At 40.2% G+C, this 23,906-nt stretch overlaps 1 protein-coding gene across 1 annotated transcript in view; it reads right to left on the reverse strand.

The window, feature by feature from the left end:
- The window catches only part of cttnbp2 (cortactin binding protein 2), an 88,701-nt gene that overhangs the window by 31,396 nt on the left and 33,399 nt on the right, over positions 1–23,906 (reverse strand). The window contains exons 3-5 of the mRNA XM_084934271.1: positions 13,224–13,454; positions 6,159–7,584; positions 2,833–3,141 (exon numbers count right to left, since the gene is read on the reverse strand). Of these exons, the coding sequence (XP_084790397.1) occupies positions 2,833–3,141; positions 6,159–7,584; positions 13,224–13,454 (1,966 nt within the window). The remainder of the gene's footprint in view (positions 1–2,832; positions 3,142–6,158; positions 7,585–13,223; positions 13,455–23,906) is intronic.

Here is a 23,906-nt window from a genome sequence, read left to right on the forward strand (position 1 = left end):
GTTTTCACACGAGTGTTAGCCATAGGGGTGGTTTAAAAAAGTTGTACTGTTATTGTACTGTCAATCTTAAAAGAAATAGAAAGAAAATCCCATTAAAATGTTGTATGTTTTAAAAAAAAGCAATAAAGGAAACCACTAATGAGATCCTACAGTTTTGAAAGCTTGTACTCTCTGTTTGCCAAAACAAAATGTTAAAGTACCTGGAGGTATGTTGTGGTATATGTTCCCTTATCAAAGTCTCAACTACGTATATATAGTCCAAATACACAAATGTGCCTTTAGCTTTGGAAATGTCCAATTTGTAGAAGAGTGAAGGAGGATAAGTAAAGGGCATTATTCAAATAATTAGATCAAATTAGAAGGAGAGCTCTTATGTACATTTGGGTATTTCTGAGAGTGTCCTCTCTGTGGTGGCACACCTAATATAAGCCTTCAGTTCAGCTGTCCTTCAGCTGCATTTGTCATGTTCATGGATCAATGATCCTCAGCCGACAACTGGGTATTATTAAACATCTCAGCAGGGAAGCAAATCATAAAAGGCCTGCGTGTCTGTGTCTGTGTGTCATTATTCTGCATGCATTAATTATTCTGTTTTTGTATGCAGGGTACTGTGTTTGTGTCAGGTGGATGAGCATATACTCTGTGCTGAGGTTACAGCCTTGACATGAAAGGCTCACAATCTCACTTAATGGCAGCCAACATAATGCGATGAGTCACAGCTCACCAGCACATGTCTAAGTGTTTATCAGCATCAGGCCTTTGTCCTCACTACATCTTCATACAGCTGCTGCAAAGAGCACGTCCTGCCACTGCTATGCTACACCTTATCACCTAACTCAGCAGTTCCCCTTAGAATGTTTCAGTTCATGGTTTTGGCTTCCCAGCTCTTGCTTTTCTGTTTTAGTATACTTTCCTTTGGGTTACAGCTGTCAGCTCTTTTCAGTACGAAGACCCTAATACTGTCACTCTATACCTGCTTCTCACCAACAAACAGCAGAGAATGTCCGAAATTAGCTGGTGAAATCGGGGAACAATTAGCAAGCTAGGCAGCTCCCTTTGAAAGTGGAGGAGACCAAACCTGAGCTAAAATCACTCCAAATACATGCAGTTTTACTAAATACACAGTGGATGTAAAACAAAGGAAACGTTTGCAAATAAGCTCATCTTTTTGCTAGGTTTTGGGCCTAGAGATTCTTCTTGAGATAAAACTGCAAATACACTGGTGCCAAACACCGACACTTTTATTAAAACACGCAGGCACTCTAAATGGTATACCTTAAGATTTGACTGACTGTTTTTCCTGATTTACTGTTTTTTACTGATTTCTGTGAGAATGTGAATGTCAATGCGAACCTGTCCAACTCAGTTTATGGAAGTGACAGCCAAGTGAAACTGAATAATTAAACTGATATGTTACTTGGGCTTTTTACCAGTTTATTTTACCAGTTTAATCACTTACACTGATAAGTATCTTGAAATGTATTGAGTTATTGCAGAATTTCAGTACACTGATACCACTGTTATTGTTGTAGGATCATACTGTTTGCTCCTCTGACTCCCTCATGTACTTTTTTACTTGTCAACCCTAGTACATAACCTAACACAAAATATAAAACCTAAAGCATAATCACACCATAAGTAAAGCTGTAGGCCAGGACAGAAAATCTGCTATTCATTCTGCCCACAAACCGAGCACTACAGCACTACAAGCTAAGAAAAAGGAAAAAAATCATGTTAAATTTAACTGAAATTACAAGATGAAGCTGCGTGTCAGCAGAGTATTAGCTGTGGTAAATACAAGAAGGCTTTGTGGTTAAACTGTTTTACAGTTTTTAAGTAATGTCACAACTAAATACTTTTACAAGAAACAGGAAAAGGGCAGCAACTCAGTCACTAAATCAGTTAAGCCTAATTTGTGGAGGCAAATGAACAAAGCCTTTGTGTTGTTCCATATGATCACATCTGAGTGAGGAACCCTCTTCAGCGTCTTATTCAAATGCAACTCCTAGATGGCTGCTTACAGGAAAGGAAAAGCATTATTGTAGTCGCATATCTCGCAGTTAATTCAACCTCTAGGGCCTTTATCGAGTTTGCTTGTTCATTTTATTCCATCCCACGGCACCCATGAAGGCACAGGTCCACTAACAGAACTGTGTGCTTGTTAAAATACACAGTGAATAGAAATGCTGATAAGCTAGAAGTTATTTGAAATGGGACAAGAAAAACGTCTGAGTAACCGAAGCTTAAACTAATATTAAAGGCTTCAAAATAGACAAAAGCAAACAAGAACAAACCTCAGTTGGTAAACCGTCTCTCAGAATGCAAATCACACTTTCAAAGCCATTACCTTTTTATTTTACTTTAATGAGCAGCAAAAAGAAAATACTAGGAGCAGAAGGAAAAATGCACTGTTTAACTATGGTGCACGCTATTTACATATACAATGTTATTAACTAGACAACTCACTGAAAACCTTGTGCATCATTGTGATCAGCAGTTCAGCACAATCAATCCAGTGTTAATCCTTTCTTTGTATTTTAGCTTATCACCTTTTATTCACAGTCAATACAAATCATTACGAGCTCCTTAACTCTTTAACAATCAATAAATAAGTCAGCCCGTCAGCCAACCACTCACCAAACCTCACATTAGATCTCCATTGACAGTGGGCGAACACACTATATTAAATTTGCCAAAAAGATTTAAAAAAAAAAATTCTGAGTCTAAAAGCCACACTATCCATCTACATCTCCCAAGCTGCAAAAAAGTATCAAATTCAAACAGAGCTAAATCAGATTCAGACACCAGACTGATGAATCAAATTCCACTTACCTGTGTGTCCATTCTGAGCAGCAGCAAACAAGGCAGAGGTTTGGTTGTGGTTGAGGTCATGGTTTTGATTAAGATGACTGGATTTTTTCTCCATGGTGGTGGTAGAGGTGATTTTGGTGGTAGAGGTGGTACTGATGGATGTGGTGGTGGTAGTGGTGATGTCGTTGGTGGTTGGTTCTGGTTGGTTAAGCAGCATTGACAATAAAGTGACATTTCCCTGGGAAGCAGCTTGGAGGAGCAGGGGTCGCCCGCCGTCCAGGGCAGCAGGCCCACCGCCACTTAGAGAGGAGACTACGGAGGGACACCAGCCTGCAAGGGGAACGAGGAGTAGGAACAGGACAGGTTAAATTGGGAGGAGGAAGAGCAGGAGGTAGAGGAAACAGCTACAAGTGCTAAGTGTTGGAGCGCAAGGGTGTAAGAAGGTGGAAGGAAAGGACAGCATATCTGTTTCACTCATTCAAAATAGTCTGCTTTGTCAAAGCAGCAGGCAAAGTTGCAGTAGTTAACCATTTCCACCACAGAATCCTAGAATAAATGCTGTAAACAGCTTATGCTGCCAAACACTGTTCAAACTCTTCAATCTTCATTCTTCTTCTTGTTGTGAAGATCCCACAATTTTAAATATAATAAAAATGAAAGCTGAATTTGGAAGAAACACCCTTCAGTCATGTTATAAGAGTTGACTTTGCACAGTGTGTCCATCAGAGGGCACTCTGCAACTAGATGTCGCAAACACAAAAACAAGCTGATCCAATTGGACAGACGAGTAAATAAATAACTACTCCCTCCTTAATGAAACACTCGTGTCTAAAAGTAAAAAATACTGACTGATGAGTATATCAGAATACTGGATTTTTAGATCACCAAATATCTTGAAAACAAAATCTCAAAAAGTCTGGTTAGTGTCTAATGAAACTGAAGCATCTTAAAAATGTATAGTTTTAAATTACTCAACTTAAACCAAGACACAGACTGTACTTAATATCAGAATGTCTGGAATTGCTAATTGCTTAGTTTGTCACCACAGAAAGGAAACCTTTTAAAATAAGGTCCCTAGATATATATAGATATAGATAGATATAGATAGATAGATAGATATAGATAGATAGATGTGTGTGTGTGTGTGCACAAATCATTAGGATTATAAAAGGATTATGGGAGTAACAACTAAAGTTACATCCTGCGGTTTTGTTCCAGGAATCTGTGGTTTCCTCGGCCCCACTTTTCTCAACCTGAGATCAACTGTAATACCTAAAATATTATTCTTGTTACAAGCAAGCTAAACTCTAAAACCGCTCAGTTTCCATAAATGTCCTTTAAAGTTTAAGCAAAAATTCTAACCAATAATGCCCTGCACTGATGACAATTAATTTAAAATATTTTATACATCCCTCTGTTGTGTCTTTGGTTATTTGAATTTTAAAGTCTAGCTTACCAGAGGATTTGAAAGCATTCTTGAGGTAACAATATTTATTTTTACTATATACATATTTTTCACATTTTTTGTGTTGAATTTGTTACCCTGCTGTGAAAAACCTGAAGCCTGCTAAAAACGTCTGCGATTTAATCAGCTTGTGAAGCTGCAGTCTGGACAGAAAAGCCTGTCATCGCATCTGATTAATACACAGCAAGAAGATAGATAGGTCTTTAAGTATCACAAACACAATAGACAAATATATATATATATATATACACATATTATTTAGTCAGATAATGTGAAAACATACACGGACTAAAAAATTACCACTGCAAACAGACAAACAGATGAAGTTAAGAAAAAACATCTAATTACCAACCCCAACAACTGCGCTATGACTACTAACCATGGGCCTATTGGGCCTGTTCAGAGTTGTCATACTTATTTTACTGTGGCAATTTCTGAACAGCATGGGTTAAAAATAGGCTAAAGAAAGTCAGAGTGAAGAATTTGCGTGCTGAAGTGTGTCAAGACAAAAAGACACAGATTCAAAAGAGTAAAGAAAAAATGCAGCATCAAATCTCAAGAAGACGAAGAAAGCCCCAGCAGTTGTTCTGGTTGGAATTTTTGTGGTTTTGGTGCAAAAGTAGGATAAAAACGAAAGCTACAGAAACATGTATGCTGACAGCTGACTTTATGGTTTGGCTTATAACTGTGATAAATAAGTCAAAGTGTGGAAGAATTTCTTTCACACTACTCCACAGCTTTGTCACATTTGTAAGTGGGACATGCTGCAATCGAATGCAAGAATTTCATAAAGGCTGGCAATAAAGGTGTTGGATCTGCTATTTTCAAAAAAAAGAAGAAAAAAAAGTAAGATGCAGTTGCATGCCAGATTCTTAAATATAAGGTGCTTTTCCATTTAAGGTGTTCACTCTTACCAAAACATACAGTTACATGAACAGATAGATCATTATATAATGCATATATTTCAGTATATGATATATATTAAATATATATCATGGTCATGGTTCTGTAGCTTTTGCTATACCCTGATGGAAATCTGGGAAAACAGACATTACTAAGTGTTGCAACCAGACAATACAGAAATACTGAACCTAAACATCAAAATAATACCAAAGTTCTAATAAGCTGGATCTAACTTTAATCACACCACACAGTGCAACCAATAAAAGCATGAAAATCACATTACAGTGAATATAAAAGCTAACATTTATATCAAAGCGAACAAGTTGCATACAGAGTGCTGTCAATGGCAAATAGTCAGTCGGACTAGTTAATGGAAGCTGAAACAGGAAGGAGTGCAGCAAGTGGAGGAGTAATCATTGCATGCTACTGGAGGATGGAAAAGGGGAAGGGAAGGAGAGAGCAGCCTCTGGCATCAGCTTCAGAGAGGATAGGGGGTTACTTTTAGAAAGCCCAACAAACCAATATGAATACAAGAGAGCATCGGGAGGGGCGCTGGCCTGTCTCAGTTCACCCTGAAATTCTCCTTCTGTTAACCTCTTGTCTCTGAGCAACAGTCAGACACATCCTAGTGACATGATCTAAATGTCTGCTGCTGACACTGATGCTGACATGTCTAATGTGACATCATGGGAGATGAAAGGTGCTCAGGGGGAGGGCACATTAAAGGCAGAGAAGGAGAGATAAGTTGAGAGAAAATGCAGTGAGTAGCATTGGATCTTGTAAGGCTTTTCAGGGTTGGGGGGGCAAGAATATAAACCGAGCTGACCCATGTGTCGTTTCTGCAGTTATACCAGTTTTCCTGTGAACTGATCCTTATGCTGTGCTAAGCTAGGCAAGGCTAGGATCTTGGAAAGACAGGTAAAGAAAAGAGGCAGTGGGCAGAATTGGAGGGAGATGCAGCAAAAAGGAGCCCCTTTACCTGATGCTGTTGCCAGGGGGCTGCCTGATGAGGCACGGGGACTACAGGAGGATGGAGCACTAATGGAGGAGGAGGTGGAGGGGGGGTTTATGGAGGAGGGGCTACTGACAGTGGTGGCAGAGCTGATGACTGGGGGACACTCTGAACATGCTGCTGTTGGATGCCGCTGAGGGTCCCGGCCAGGCCCTGGGGAACGGCACGGGGGGCAGGCACCCACCTGAGAGGCCGTCAGGGCTGGGACCAGGTCCAAGGCCGGTTTTGGCGGCAGCTGGGGTGTAGCTGGTTTTAACCCAGCCCCAGGGGTGCGGCTGCTGTCCCCCACCCCCTTGATGGGTGGATGAGGAGGAGAAGGTGTCTGGGAAAGCCCTGGCTTTTTGGGAGGTATAGGAGGAGGGTTTCCCCTGTCGATCCTGGCCACCGTGGGAGACTTGAGGCCAATAGGGTGGCTCAGGCGGCTGGGAAAAGGGCCTCCCTCTGAGGCAGAATGGGGCAGGCCTGGACGCAGGGGTCCAGTCCCTCCTGCAGGAGGGCTGGTGAAGCGTGAGAGGACCTGTGTGACGGTGTGACGTGCTTGCTGCTTGGCAGCAAAGTTATCGCGGTTGGTGGGAGAAAGGTCACGAGCTGGAGGACTCTGGGATGCCGTGCCATTTTGGTCCTGTTCCTGGAACTTGTAGCGGGCAGCCTGGACACGGGGACTGACCCCGCTGGGTAAGCCGTGGGGGGCATTGCCCTCTGAGCCATTTTCTGTCTGTGCCAGTCCTCCTGAGCTGCTGTGGACGATCCCCCGGCCAGTCGTCTTTGGCAGGCTCAGGCCCACATAGTTGGCAGGGGTTGGTTTGACAGGTATAGTGAGAGGGGTCTTCTTAGGACCCTCCACCTCTGTGGGAGGCAGGTCCGTTTGGCAAGACGCTGTTCGAGAACTAATGGGCTCTGTAGCTACAGAAACAGACGTCAGAGCTTTAGGTTTGGGTGGCGTACTGGTGGCAGCAGCAGGTTCTGGTCTACTAGCAGCAGGCAGACCAGCTCCATCCTTGCCTTCACTCCTTTCAGTCCTGAGCTGCTCCACCTGCTGCCGCAGACTCAGGCTTTCTGACTCCTCACGGCCCAGCCTTGCACGCAGCTGTTCACGCTCCGTGTCAAACTCTGACAGCTGCTTCTCCATCTTTGCCTCCATCTGTTGGCTGCGCTGGCGCTCAGAGCTCAACTCCTCCTGGAGTCGGCCAGAGGTGCGACTCTCCTCATCCAGGCGAGCCTGGAGTTCATCAAAGCGCTGTGACTCCTCTACGACCCGTGTGGCAAGCTGCTTGCACTCTCGGACTAGCATCATGACAATATGCTTGTTCTTCTCACGCTCATCCTTCAGCTGTGCCGTCAGCTTGCGGTGCTCCTGCTCTAAACTCTGGAGCTGCAGTTTCTCCATCTCCAGCTGAAAAAGAAAAGAAAACACACACGAGGTCTGAGAGAAGTATTACAGATCACAGACATTACAGCTGAAACTTGAATATATACACAATAAGAAACCAAGAAAGAAATCACGCTAAGTAATTCAGGTTACATGTGTGCAGATACAAGAGGATATAATTTACCTCTACAACGTCTTTAGTGACAGTATTACCACTGGGCATGTGGAATGACAATTCACTGACATCTTTAAAATAAATCAGTTGCAATCAAGCGTACCACAAAACTCACAGATTGTATGTGCTGTACAAGCTCAGTAAGTGTCACACGTATGTCAAATATCCAATCCCCAGCTCACACCTCACCAGCACCATGTCTTTGATATGATCTTATAAAGCAATCTGACACGTCTTTTAATACCATAGTAAACTTCAGGTTCAAATAGCTGAACCTGAATTGAAAATCCAACTGCTTACATTCTGAGGCAATACAGCACCTCAATTGCGAATGCATTAACAAATCAAACAAAAATTGAACTTTTTTTTTTAGGAGAACAGGGAACATAGTTTAACCCAGATTAATCAAATCAGCCAGACAAAGTAGCTGAATTAAAACAGACAGACAAGACAGGTCTTATTCCTCTACAGGGTGGTTGAATTTATGTGTCTCTATGTCCGAGTCTCTGCATACGGTTGAATTTCGATGACTTGTCAGACCAGCGGCCTCTATATCTGGAGCATCGCTGCTATTATTAGCTCAGTGGGGGCTTAACTGGGGCTCTCGACCAAACTGATCCCATCTCTCTAACAAGCCCCAAACAATAGAGCTGACACTCTGCAGCTCCTATCCCAAGTGAGACCCCTCCCAGCCTTAGCTAACTCCTTCACTCCTGCTGTTCCAAACCATCAGGGAATAGATATCACCACCAGCTGATGTTGAGGAGAAGTAAGGGCTTTATAAGCAGGAGGAGAGCCAGGGGAATGCCAGTTGTTACTCAAAAGGAGGTGTTACGACTAGCTGCTAATTGGGTGAGGATTATGTCTGCTGTAAGTCAGCCTAATGCCTCAGAAAAACATTTAGGAACGCTGTACATGTAGAAACACACTGGGAGGACTAGATTAAAACCATGTGGGATTAAGATAACTCTGTAATATGCATGACTCCATGTCTCCGATTAAGGACAACTTGAAAAAGCTACGGAGTCTTTTATTATATTCATTTCTAAATGGTTTGGCGTATTGTAGACAATGGTGTAACAGACAGAATACTTTGCAGATAGAAAACTTCCCAGTTTTAGATTTCTTTAAATTCCAGATTCAGAGACTCACACCCCACCAGCACCATACCACACCAAGTTTTTTTTTTTTTTTTTACTGTAGGTGTGATTTTCAATTATCTTATAGATTGTCTATGATAATTTTTTTAAATTACTGCTATTGCTAACAGCACTCTTAATACAAGTGGGCTACAAAGAGTTTCCAGAAATTTTATACTATGCCTACAGATGATACAAATTGTTATGTAAAATCTCTTTATACAGGTTAATGTTGGTCCTTTAAAGTGGCAGTAGGGTGTTAGTTGTAGGGTGGGATAGGGTCCAACTTCATGACTGATTCATGGAGAAGGAGATAGCAGGACTTGGGGATTGCCTTTATTATTCCCATGAACAAGTTCAGAGTGTGTTATGTATTAACTGCGTGATTGTCTTCAGCTTGGCTAAGACCTCATGGATAATTTAGTAGCTTATTCACAGGAGGACAGCAGAAGTGGAAACAGACGGAGGGGATAAAGATAGCACGAACTAGCCAGGTGAAATTCACTCTACCCAGCAACCAGAAGATCTCTCCAAGCATGCTAAGCCTGTGTCTTTTAGCAGTGCTGGTTTGTTGTTGTGTCACTGGTCATTTTAAGAGTTCCAGTGAAACCTGCCTGACACATTTGCTGATTGATTGTTTGGCTACAACTGGGCAATCAGTGGTGATATGGTGATTTATTATACACTAAAAAGAGTACACAGTTTCCACCTTAGAAGAGGATGCGCTCTTCTAGTATGTTGCTCTGTTGTGCCAAACCAAAAATCATAATGTAGCACCACAGCAACTGCAAAAAACTTAAGGAACAATCTCATACAAATCTCCATTTCACCAATTTATATTCACCATGTCAAATGAGAGTACATTGCTGTCTGTTGTTGCTTCTTTTATATTTAAGTGTGTTTTGGGGGGCCAAAAAGAAGCAAAACCGCTGTAGTTTAAAGTCATACAACCATGTTTCTCAGCAGTACTGAGAGTGGTTTCACAGGTGAAGTGGTGCACTTTCTGTTTTCAGGCCAAACTGTCTTGTGAGAATATTAAATCTGCCATGTGATGCACTGTGCAATCCTAAGAAAATAACCATAATTTTCAGTTTTACTCAATTCCAGAAGACTCTGCAAACCCAACTGTAGATAACACTACAAAAATGGTACATTCCAAATCAAAATACCAGTCTTGGCATTGTGGTACAAATCACATGGTTAATTAGGAGATCACGGCTCCATCACTCAGTCCGCATTTCTTATTGTTTTGTAACATTTCTAAAGGCATAACCAAAGAAACCAAAAATCTTTACATGGTGAAGAGATGCAGTATCCATAAAAGTTCGGTGCAATTTACTTATTTGGGACCAAACTAGACGCAGAAAACCCACGACAAGTAAGTGATCCTTTAAAATAAGACCAGAGTGGACTGAAATAAAACCTCAGATATTGTGGTACAACTCAATGAAACTGTTGTATAGTAAAGATGATCAATTTATTATTAAATTATTTTTATTTTAATTATTTCATAAAAAACACCTTTTTCCAAACATTTGGAAGAATTTTTCACCAGTCTTTTTGACATGAAATTTGACCAAAAAACAAACAAACAAACAAACAAAAACTTCATTTGTCTTTTAACTTATTTGCAAAATTTTAAATGGCTTTAAATTCTGGGAAATTCTATTTTTTTTTTTTTTTTTTTTGGTTGAGCTTTCCAGCAGATGGCTTCACAGAATCTTCTCATAGTTCACTGACTGGAAGCTGCTGAGTCCCAAGACAGCAAATCAACCTGAGAATCCGAAGATTTTAAAAAAGTTTGCTGTACAGCTGATGTGAAACTGTTCTTCTGAAAAGCTGCCTTTGATCAGCGCCAAACATGCCTACAGTTACTGTGCCCATATAACTCGATCTTTGGTCTACCTGTCCAGAGAACATAAATTGTTTGTCTGAATCTTCTTTGGCAAACTAAAAATTGGTTTCACAGTTCACAGAGTTTCCTGTCGCAGCCAGTCCCAGCCAAACAGATACTTTTACTGCAATCATTTTTTATTAATTTGAAATTCCATTCACAAGAGAGGTTTTAAATCTTCACCTGATGACAACAAACACTTGTCAGTAACAGAAATAGTAAGACAACCTCTACATGTCACAGGTTACTTCTCTCACTTCCTGAAAATGTTCTAATCTTTGCTCCTAAACTGTAACATCTGTTTCTAACTTCATGGACAGAAGCATCATTTGTCATTTTTCTATTTAAGATCTGGAAAATTCAATTTCTTTTAAAAGTTACCGTTTATATTTTTATGCCAAATAATCCAACAATCCACATATGGCTGCACATTAAGGATAACACACACACACACACACACACACACACACACACACACACACACACACGCAATCTATTTAGCCAGCTTTCCTGTCAAAACAGCCGACTCCTACCTCTCCCTTCCTTCCACTCCTTCCTTCGTCCATACCTCCTCTCTATGTATTTATGCGTGCGGTTACTAACAAAGGTTCAGTGTGGCTTCAAACTAAATCTGTATTTCAGAGTTCATGGACAGGACATACACATTAACAGAGTATTTTCTTTATTGTTCACACACTCAGTCCTCCAGCCTCATGTCTGAACACTTTGTGTTGAAATATATGAGAGGAGAAAGAGAAACAGCGAAAATGGGACAGAGGGATAGCAGACATCTGGCTGCCCAGTTAATCAGGGCTTTCTAATCCTAAGGAGACCTCGGACAAACACAAACTCAAATACACACATTGCATGTGTGTATATGAGTTTGTACACAAAAGCAGAACTGACACACCAGAAAATAGGTATTAGGTTTGCACACAACACAGACACACTGTTACTCCACTCTTCCCCCATTCATACAATACCCATGCATTCATGAGAAACATTAATATACACAGACAAGCGTCGAATTTTCTCTTTCCCTCAACTTCCTTTGGAGGATTTCAGCCTCAGAGATTTGAATTCTGTGTAAATAAACTCAATCTGTGGTCAAAGAGAAGATGCAAATAGATTTCATTAAACTTGACTGAATATAGCCACCTATTCACTACAATTTAACTTAAAAGAAACATAAGCTCAGAAATGAGACATTTTGTAAAATGCGACTGACCACTCTCTGCTACCGCAGCTACACGGCTCTAATGATGGTGGTGTTGGTTTTTCTGCTGGTCCAGCTCACAATGAAATATCTCAGTAGCTTGCGGTTAAATTCTCCAAGCTTTCACCGTCCACAGGGCACGATTCCTGATTATCTTGGTGTTCCCTTGGGTTTTTTCCTAGCAGCACAACTTCAGCTTATGACAAGATGATTTAAAAGAAAAAAAATTCTGCCAGCCTTGGCTTCACTTGAAGACTAATGCTAAAAAGCAGTAATGCTAAACACTGCAGTATTATTGCTGGTAAGGAAATGATGTGAGCTCAGAGGCAGCTTAAGACATAAATATACTATTAAGTCAATGTAACAACATAGTGACTATTCATATCTTTCAGTCATATGACCAATGCAGAACCGATGACAAAACATGGTTTAACATACTAGAGCATTTGCTTCAAGACATTGTAGATCACCTCCCAACTAAAGAAAGTCCATGAACAAGCTACAAATTCTGACGCACATACAGCTCCTTCCATGTACTACAATTAAAGGCAAGAATTTTTTTTTATGTCAAATCCAAAGTAATACTTTTGGAAAGGATACAACACAAATTTAATCAAAGCTTCTTTCACGTGTTCAGATTTAACAACCATTCGGCATTTTGGACACACAAACATTGTAACTGTCTGGCAGCACAGGAAACACTGTTCTATGTGTTTCCCTCCTATAATGATTGGATATCATGTGACATTTATCAATGGGCAGTTCATGAACCTCTTCTAAATGAATAATGTCAACATTTGTTTGACTAATTATACAATAAGCGGTGCTGCAGGAAGCAACACCATAAATAAATAAATGCACTAGTTGCTCTTTAATCCATTTTGTTCCGACGCCATGCAGCAGCTGATAATCGTTCCAGTAGATTCAGTCCTTCAAAGCATTTCTGCACAAGGACTGTTTACAAAACAAAAATCCAATTAAGTTACAGTAATTATTGTCAATGCCTGCAGTAAACATCCTGAGACGTTCAGCTTCCACTGTTGTGTCTGGTTGGGAGTTCTGGTTTAAAAAAGCAGAAGCGAAGAGATTGGATTTCATGTGAGAAATTAAATCTTTCCTTAGCAACCGTACAGGTGGTGTTTTAGTTTCAGTTTCACGGTCACAAGGCCATGCACTCTCTATTTTTGTTTTCAACTCCAACCTTCTCCACCAACAGAAATCCCCCCCGCAATGTCTTACCCTTTTCTGACGGCTTTCGGCAGCAGCCAGCTGGGCCGACATGCGTTCCTGCATCTTTCTGCAGTGTGCCATGACGGCCTCCAAGACGGAGATGGGGCTGGACCCTAGGGGACGCCGTTCCTTGTCTCCTCCGGGGACCCCGCCTTCGAAGTCCCTCTGAAGTGCCAGGTAGGGGTCAGTCAGGCTGTAGTGGCTGTACCGTTCTTGAAGAAAAACCTCCTTCCGCTGAGCCTGGAGGGGATATAGAAAAAAGCAGAAAAGGTGCTATTTAACTTGTTTACACTACACGAAGTAAAATGATTTTGATGAAAAATAATATATAGAATGTTTCCAGGTTTTCAGCCAGAATCACACATATAATCTCATACTGTAGATATGTTATAGAATTAGCGTACAACCAGAAAACAATGTGTTAACTAACAGTACTTTGACATTGGTATAATGTAAGACAAAATCAAAAAGCCTTAGATAAGGAATGACTTTATCTCCTTAACCTCATCCAGTGACCTAGATCAAAAGTGTACGTGTCGAAAAAGCACACGGGGTAACAACATGAAAGGCGTCAAACTGTGGTTTATTTTCTTCACTTTGTTAAGCATTCCTCAACTTTATTTGGAGATCTCTCTGCTACCCATGGGAAATTTATGTCCCAAAGAGGTTGAAGCTCAAGCAACACTGAAACTTTATTACTTGACAAACTCGTCTGGTCCCGTGGCCGTCATCAGGGTCAGTTTGTGTCCCAAACAAACTCACCCGTAATTACATTACATTAAATAACAGCTAACGAGCAGGAGAGGACATATTTACAGTGATTTGGAGAGCTCAAAGCTTTTACCAGTCCACCATTAACACCCAACCTACCCTTACACAGTGCTTCAAAAAACAAAAAAAACAAAACAAAACAAAAAAAACAACAAGCAAAATAAAAGGAAGCTCAGGCCATGCTGTGGAACTACAAACCAACCAACTCTTCCCCCCTAAATGTTATTACCCCAACCGCATGACTCCACAAGCATTCAGCACTGAAGCAGGCACAACTGCGCTCAGGTTACACTGGTACATGGCGATGGGAGATACCTCTGACCAGCTCGGAAGACTGTACACACAGGAGGGCTGTGGTATAATAAGAGAACACGGCTATACTGGCATGACTGTTTCCATTCTTAACTGAAAACATGGTGTCCCTTTGCAGTTACGTAGAAGATCCTTTGCTAACTACAAACTTCAAGCATGGCTGAAAATCTTTTCAGCTGCACACTCTAATGTTTATCATTCATCTTCCAGCTTTGGACTTCCAGTAGAATGTAAACAGAATGCTTAATGCTTCAGCAAATCAGCGTCCCAAGACAGCATGTCTTTCCAAACAGCATATGAATGCAGCAGACTCGTGATTGGCCAAAAAACAAAAACAAAGCTAACAGCGGTAGTAAACATCTGACTTGTTTTCAGCAAAATTTTGTCAAATGTATACAGACACCAGGGGAAAAAATTCACATTATCCGTGTGGCTTTAGAGAGTCTGGGTGTACACTTTTGCAGGTAAAAAAAGAAAAAAAGAAAAAAGAAAAAGCTATCAAACAGAGCTGGCTGTACACACAGCAGGGGCAATGTGCTCTGAGTGAAACACTAAAACTGCGAGTCTACACTTGTGTTGGGTTCAGTAGTCAGTGTGTACCTATGTTAAATTATTTATTTTTTCTAGTCATAGCCACAACTTTCCTGTTTACGTTACAGTTCTTGCCAACTTATCTTTTTTGCCAGCAACCACCAGGCTGACCAGCTGCTCTTCATAGACTCTCATTTTGCAGTTGGACCGACCCTAAAGACTCAGTGTTTCCCAGCCACTGTGCCGCAGCACATAGGTGTGCCGTCAGAAATGATCAGGTGTGCCGCGGAAGATCATATGGTTCCACCTGATTAGTACTCTAATAGTGCTAATAATACATTAGTTAACAATACATTAGCATAATAGCTTGCACGCTATATTTTCAAAGAGGAATTTGTTTTTCTTGATGTATATTCCCCTGAAACAGCTCACTGCATCAAATCCTGCAGGTTATAGAGGGGAAACATCTTCTGTAAGATCCAGTGTTGTTCACGGCTGCTTCAAGCAGAATCTGGCATTTATTAGCCTCAGTAACATTACCCCTGTTGAACCGGTCTTCTTTCTGACCGAAACCAAATGACCATCGATTGGCCAAATACTGCTTAACCAAAATCCACTTGGCGGCAGTAAAGCGGCTGCAAACCTGCACAGACCATAAGTAGTGCTAAAAGAGTAATAAATGTTTCAGGAATACACTGCAATAAAACAAAAGCCATCAGAGTTGGGTGAAGGTCGTCTTTCGATCTATAACATAACTGAGTCAAGGCATTTATGAAGGACAAACCATTTGATGTGATCTTTAAGCAAAAAGGTGGTGCCTTAATCTAAGATTTGAATTGCAGTTTTGGAATGATTTCACAGTCATGATTCATATCGATCAGCAGTAGAAAAATGGTGAGTAATTAATAACTAGGGTTACTTAAAGGGTTGGGACTTAAATTTTATGTGGGGGGAGGGAAAGCCAAAGTGTGAGACAGAGCCACAGACAGCAGGGACAGAGAGGAATGAATGGCAGGACGGAGCTGCAGGATGCGTTTCCAAAGAAGGAAAAGTAAGTCTGCAGAGTCAAACAGTAACACGCTCACATAAAGAGCGCAGAGGATAGAGATTGATGGTCAATTCTAAGAGGGCTGAGGCAGGTCTGGATACTGATGGCCGACTGTGAGCAGGCCAATATAAACATGCCCCCGAGGAAAGGTAGGTGTGCGTGACAGAGAGGAAGAAAGAGCACGAGGAACCGAAGAACAACAACAAAAAGGCCGTGTGGAAAGACTGGAAAGACTTGAGAAAAAGCTGAATTTTCTCACAAACACTTCAAACATGAAGATAATACCTGCAGGAATAATTTGCTACTTTCAATAAACTTTGAGTTGACATTAAAAACCACAATTATAACTAAAACAAGCAGTTTTCCGTATTTAATTTAATTCTAGAGTGTCTATAAAATGGTCAACAGCAGTTAAAAACTCAAAATTCATGTCTTTAACCTTTCAAAAATCAAAAATTCAAAAATAAACCATCCAGAACACAGAAATCAGCAAAGTGCAGAAAATGGCACCAGTGTCACATTCTTCAGTTTCCACACCAGAGGGAAGATTTTAGTTAAAATGGATGAATCTTATTACAATATATTTTCTACTTAAAGTATTTTCTATACTCAAAAATCTTTATTGACATCAGCTGGGTGAGTACTCGGAGTTAAGTTTTGAGCTCGTACCATAGATGCTTATGCTCTGAAGCTACATAATCCAGCTTCAGTGAACTTATCATCTAAACCATCTTAAGGGAATCCATCTGTAAAGCTCAGGAAGAAATAATTAGGAGCAACGTAGTGCCATCTTTCAATTCAATTTTATTTATATAGCACCAAATCACAACAACAGTCGCCTCAAGGCGCTTTAAACTTCCCTTCACCTCTCAGGATCTCCATGTAAATGCTCACATAGAACCAGGGGCCATTTAAGTCCAGTTCAGTCAGTCAGCGGCTCTTTATGCTCACATTAGGAACATTATTTATCAGGCTACAGGTTTTTGGGTGGTTAGGTGAGCATTCCCCTTAAATATCAGTAAACTATTCATTTCACAAGCCTCAACTTGCTAGCATGTTGTTTCTTTCCTTTCTCATTATTATTAAAAGAGCCATTTATGATACGTGAGTAGTTCAACAACTTTTTCCTCAATCACTTCTGTTTTCCCTTCGTATTTAAACCTGTGAACCAGATCATCAAGATTTCCTGATTGTTGGCGGGGGCTCAGGATCGTAGGTCACCCTATTTACAGAGTCAGGGCTTGGACCAATAGCACGAATCCTTTGAGACCTCTTCAGCTGTCAAATGCTAAGCTCCCCCGAGGCTCTTAATTCCATAGATACATTGATTATCACAGAGAAGCTACAACATACAATAGGCTTTGAGGGGTATATGCTTTAGGAGCAAATCCAAAGATAAAAAATCTGTTTTTCTTTTCTTAAAAAAGATAAAAATTTAACCAATATGTTCTGGTCATCTGTTTGATAATGCTGATGAATAATAGTGAAGACAATATTAAACATCTTCTTAGAATAAATGTTTCTAATAAACATGCTGAAATAAATTAATAAAAGTAGGGCTAAATCACCCTTGAACTGTAAGTTTCCACTGACTTTAGGATGTAAATATGGCTAACATCCCTATATTTTAGTTACATGTCATGAGCCATACCCCCTGCAGTTTACTAAGGTTTAACATAAGATGTTTATATATTCTGGTTTGGGAAAAACGGAGGGGTGATTATGCGCTAGTAACTCTAGAGTATTTACTAGTGTAGCATTGGTGGTGTGCTACGAGTGAGATGTCAGTATTATTAGCATCAACCTTTATAGGCATGCTGCACTCGCTGGGAGATAGGGTTCAAAATTGTGGCCAGAAAAAGAAAGGTGGTGTCAGAAGAGCAGTAGGGATAAACTAGAAGAGAAGGACGAAAAAGGAGAGTTGTAATGAATAAAAATCAGAGAAAAAAAAGAGAGAAACACTGAAGTGAAGGAGGGAAAGAAAAGATATATTTGAAAAGAAATCTGGAGAGGGCAATCCAGACATTGCATGGTGGAGAAAGAAGCAGCATGTATTCTTGTGACTTGTGAATATCAAGTCAGCAGTTGGCTCCCAACTCAATCCATATAAAAAAAAATTCAAACAGAGGAGCTGTTCATGTCCGGAAGAACACACACAAGCATTAGACCAAAATAGAGGGATGTGCTTTGAGGGCACTTGATTTGAGTGTGTGTTGCTTGAGATGCTGCTTAGCTCGGGAGTCAAAAAAGGGGGTGTGATAAACTGATAAAAAACTACTATTCACATGATTCATGAACACCTGGATGGGAGGTATATCCTAAAAGGCTTTGTTTCAATGAAAGGTTTTAAAAAATAAAAAAATAAATATATCTGATGAGAAGGTTAACTTTATTCAGATGAGTGATTCAAGAACTATAAACACAGTCATGTGTCTAGATTCCAAAAGACACCTGTACAGCTCTTTCTGCTTATATATATATATATATATATATATATATATATATATATATATATATATATATATATATATATATATACACACACACACACATTTTTATAAAGCCTCCTGTTATTAACAGCCAGCTGCTGGTTGTTTTTTTTTGGGGTTTTTTTGCCCTATTGAAAAGTGACTCATGTATTCAATCGTTATATCACCAAAAAACACCAAACACCTTCTAGTTCCAGCTTCTCAGATGTGATGATTTGCTGGTTCTCTTTCTTGTTTGGAGTTCAGTATTGTGTGTTGGGTTGAATAGGATGACATCAGATGATTGATTTGTGGCAGCAGTTTCCTTCCCTGAACAGTACAATCGATCAATTGTACCTAACTTGAAGAGCTATCAAAGAGCATTCTAAATATTGGCTTTAACCACTCAGGTTGGTCTTATTTCAATCAATCAGTTGATTATTTAATTGTTAGAATAAACAGTAAAAGTCAGTGTCAGTGCTGCTTTGTTATAATCATAAGAAAACAGACACTCAAGGATTAGATCAGTTAAACTGAGAGTAAAAAACCAAAATATAATTTTGTCTGACAATTAACATGATTTATTGAATTGTTTTCATCTAATAAAAGTGCTGCTAATTAAGTCTAAACACATTCATCATTACTGTCAGATTGCTGTTTAGTCCACACTCTGCCTTAAAATTATTTTTTTTCCTTTCATGTGTTACATTCAAACATTTGCCATTATTTAGGTTATCTGTCTTCATGAGAGTATTTTGTTCTGATGGACTGTCCTGTTTATTTTCTAAAAGGTAGCCATGTAACTACCTTTGGCTCATTTTAATTACAGTCCTTATGCATAAGTAGAAGATGATCATAGATACATAATACTGTATAGTATAGCTCGCATCATACACATTGGGTGTTGGCAGGGGGATATCATACTATCCAAAAGCTCTCCAGTCTGTTTGTGTGTGTGCATTTGTCACCAGGGGGTGTGGATAGTCCCTCGGGATGAACTGACCCTGGGGAGGATGGAAAATGTCTGCAGTACCATCTGTCATTCACACACATGCACACACACACAGACACACAGACACACACACACACACACACACACACACACACACACACACACACACACACACACACACACACACACCAATTAAGTAATCTTCACTTCAACTGTTTTCTCTCAAATTATCTATCAGTGAGCTGATTTGGGTGTCACATTTAAACCAGAGGACCCTAACCTCATGTATTAAACCTAGGTTATGTTAGCAAGACTGAACCAGTAACTCAATGCAAAACAAGCAAACTAAAGATAAAATTCAATGGCCAGTCTCTGGGCCTGTTTGATTAGGGCTTTGGCAATCAGTTTCACAGCAACTGCCAACAACCTCTATCCTCCACAAGCAGTCGAAGAATTGACACCTTTCCCTTCTGGTGGTTGCAGATGGCCTTTAAGTAGTCTGTAGGCCTGTGTCGGTGAGGCTTTATACTAAAATGAGGAAGTTACAACGAATGTTTGAATGTGTATCTTGCCTGCATTCACACTGTGGAAATGTAAACATTTTGGATGTGAATTATGGCATTAGGTGTATCTAAAATGTCTCAATAAACTGTACATCACATTCATTTTTGAGGGTAATAGCCAACTGTTTCCAGAGGACCAAGGCAATGCAGGGGGTAAAAAAAAAGAAAAGAAAAATAAACTTTAGAAACTCAACTAATTCATTCTACTTGGGATATGGTTACCAGGTCCCCACTATGGACCCAGGCCTGGGGAGGGAGATCGAGGGAGATCTTCAGCTGGTAGCTGGTCTTAAGTCATGGAGCCTGACCAGGCACAGAATAAAGAGGTGGGTGGTGAGCCCATAGGAGGGCAGGCTCATGCCATATGGATTGGGTGCAGTGTGTGTCTATCAACGGTTGGGGCAGAGGGTCTGTCGGTCAGCTGCTAAAGCTGGCTATTGGGACATTATCTCTGGTGGGGAAGGAGCCTGAGTTGCTGTGTTTGAGGGTTAATAGATGCTGGCTAGATATAATTCGGGCTCACCTTACCACATGGTTCGAGCTCTGGAACTAGTGTCCCGGAGAGGGGTTGCACCCTGTTCTGGTGTTTGCCTCTAGCATCTGCAGTGTGGACACTGTACTGGTCTGATGGGGTAAAGAGGGAGATGAGAGTAAAAGCAGTCTAAGCCCCTAACCTAACCTAAGGTAATGAGAATAAGATCGCAGATTCAAGCAGTGGAACTGAGCTATCGCCAAAGGGTGACTGGAATCAGCCTAAGAGATAGGTTGAGAAGGAGTCCTTCAAAATGACTGAACTCCCAAATGAGAGTAAAGCTGCTACTACTCCGCATCGAAAGGAGCTAGCTGAGGTGGTTTGAGCATCTAATAAGAGTGCTTCCTGGTTAAACCATGTAAGTCAGGTAAGGGTGGGGAGGGGGAGGTCTGAGCCTCTCAGTTATCGGTAAAGGACGGATGGATGGATGTCATATAGTGGATTCATGGCCCAGCTATTATTTCTGCAAAATATTTCATATTTTAAAACTGTTGCTTAATAGCTTCTTCATATATGCTAAAAATGTAAGGAATATGTAGGTTCAAAGAGCTGCGAGGGGTATCCCTAACATTTTAAATCAAATGTAAACACTACATATGAATCCTAATCAGCACACAGGATGATGAAGTGTGGTGGTTACTGTAACACTGAATTAGAAAGCTATCCTCACAGTGAGTGAGAAAGAGCATCTGACACTTAATGACCCACAGTCACGAGGGATTTATCTTTGCTGCAGGGATCAATATGTGCAAAAGGATTAGATCTGACATAGAAGAACAGATGACTGTTGCACGCTGCAGGAGATATGGTGGACCCATAAACAGGGGAGATGGAGGATGTACAGTATAAATTAGAATAAGATAAAAGAGAGGAAAGGAAACTCAGAGGTCAAAAGAGAGGCAAACAGAATGTTTTAAAAAAGTAACTATCAGAGAGAATGTGAGAGATGTGTGCATTAAAGGAGAGAAAGAAAGGGAGGATAAAAGGGAAAGATGATAACAGGTGAGAACCAACAAAGCAGATGTTAGCTGTCACCTATGCTGTGTTCACACGCAGCTATGACCCCACTATGAGCTGACAGTTCAAAGCTTCAGAGAACTTGAACAGCATCATGTTGTCAACCAACAAAAACTCAACCAAAACACAGATCATCCTGCATTTCAAGGTATGGCAAAGATTCAACATTGTGTATGAGTTTCAGACTCAAATGAGTTTTTCTCTCTTTTTTCTCATGAACTGATGATTTGTGAGTCAGTGTTTGGGTTAAAAACAAACAAAAAAGAAAAGCCCAGTATGTTTTCAAAAGACCATAATGAGTATTTATGGGTTAATTGCCTGGATTAGAATTAAAGTTACTTCTCACAAAACAGGAGCAGTTATGGTTTCACATTAAACAAATTAAAAACAAAAAGAGTTTTTGCCATTTTTTCATTTCTTTGTTTTTGACTTTCTTTGGTTATGTATATTTCTTATTTTCTGTGCACTACAGGTTACTGTCGCCCGTCCCTGAAACTGGTAAAAATGACCAGATCAGTCCTACAGCAGATCAGCTGTATCCTAACTCACAGCTGGTAACATTGCTGTAAGTCATTTCATGCCATTCTGTGCATGAAATGTGTAGCTGCACTAAATATTTTAAGACTTATGCAGCATGTATAGCCTTGGCATTGGCTGATTATTTGCTCCAACATGAGAAGCCAATTAAAGTTTGATGAGGATGTACAAGCTTGACCTAATTTAAAAGAAACCCAGGGTGATTTCCACCAAACAGTGAGTGGCAAGCACAGGATTAATTGTTCCAATGCATATGTAACAGTATGCTAAATAATAATTATATTAAAATGAAATGAAAGCTGAAAGCATAGCCAAATATATCATGATGTGCGTGGCATCACATCTGAAGGCTATTTAACTTGACTGGTGTCAGTGGGAGCAATTCAAAAATCCATCACTCATTTATCTTTCCATCAGTGCTGTTAGCAGAGGCATAGCACTGACTGTACACTGACATCAGTGAGGAACCAGGCCACTCTTACATAACCAATCCAGCAGAGGAGAGATAACACCAGCAGTTACAGAACTAAAATGATTGGCTCCTGGCTTCCACCCCCTACATTTTGTATTGTGATGCAGCTTTAGAGGTCACATGCACATGTGTCATAACCCAACAACTGCAGGCAGAATTATCCATATTATGCACCCCGGTGTTTTGTTGTATCATCTGATCTTCAGGAACCATCACAAAACAACAGAACCACACTGATATATCAATTACAAACTGGTACTGCTACATGCATTATCAATGCATGGTATAATGTTCTGCAATTCATGACAACTGCTTATTTTAAAAGTTAAAAATAAGCAGTTGTCATGACAACTACTTATTTTAAAAGTTAAAATGTAGAAAAACAAAACAATAAATAATCCAGACATTTTCTTCAGCTTATCTGTAGGTTGCGAGGGAAGCCCTGACCTCTGTCTTGCCAGCCACCTCCTCCAGCTTATCTGGTGAAAAACTGAAGTTCCCAGGCTATGCACAGCTGGAACACCTTACCCAGCATGCGACATAGCTGGCTCCTTTCAATGTGGAGAAGTAGTTGCTCTACTTTGAGCCCCTCTCGAATGACTGAACTCAATGCTAAGGATTGAGTGCTCATTCACCCTTTAGAGAAAGCTAATTTCCGCTACTTGTTTCTGTGATCTTGTTCTCTTTTCATTCAAATTACATGATGTCTTAGTTCCTGCTTCTAAATTTAGATAAACTTGAGGGTATTGTACTCTGCCTTTAAAGTTTTAGAAATATGGTATCTAACCAGATGCTTACTGTGGATGGCATTACCCTTGGCCTCCAGTAACACTGTGAGGAACCTTGGAGTCATTTTTGACCAGGATATGTCCTTTAATGCGGATATTAAAAAATATGTAAGACTGCTTTCTTCCATCAATGCAATATCTCTAAAATTAGAAACATCCTGTCTCAAAGTGATGCTGAAAAACTAGTTCATGCATTTATTACTTCTAGGCTGGACTACTATAATTCATTATCAGGATGCCCTAAAAACTCTCTGAAAAGCCTTCAGCTGATCTAAAATATATCGACAGGCACTAGAAAGAGAGCACATATTCCTCCCATACTGGCTTCTCTTCTATGGATCCCTGTTAAATCCAAAATCGAATTTAAAATCTTTCTCACCACATACAAGGAACACCCCAAAAAAGCACTTCGACTTCAGACTGCTGGCTCATTTGTGGTTCTTAGAGTTTCTGAAGGTAGAATGAGAGGCAGAGTTTAGTTAGACTGCAATAGGTCTAGGATGCTGGGGTGTCAAACCCTAATGCTAATGCTAAGATTGTGGCCAGTAAGCTCAAACAAACTTTAGCCTACTTAAAAAAATACACTAGATATGAAACACAGGCACCAAGACCATTATTTAGACTTTAAAAAGAAGCATATATAGCTGAGTAGCATCAAACCAGAGCATAAGGTGGTGCAAAGTCAAGCTGTGTCTTCACAT

This window comes from Perissodus microlepis, chromosome 7 (genome assembly GCF_051167445.1).
Source record: "Perissodus microlepis isolate ML-2025 ecotype Zambia chromosome 7, ASM5116744v1, whole genome shotgun sequence".
Taxonomy (NCBI): Eukaryota; Metazoa; Chordata; class Actinopteri; order Cichliformes; family Cichlidae; genus Perissodus; species Perissodus microlepis.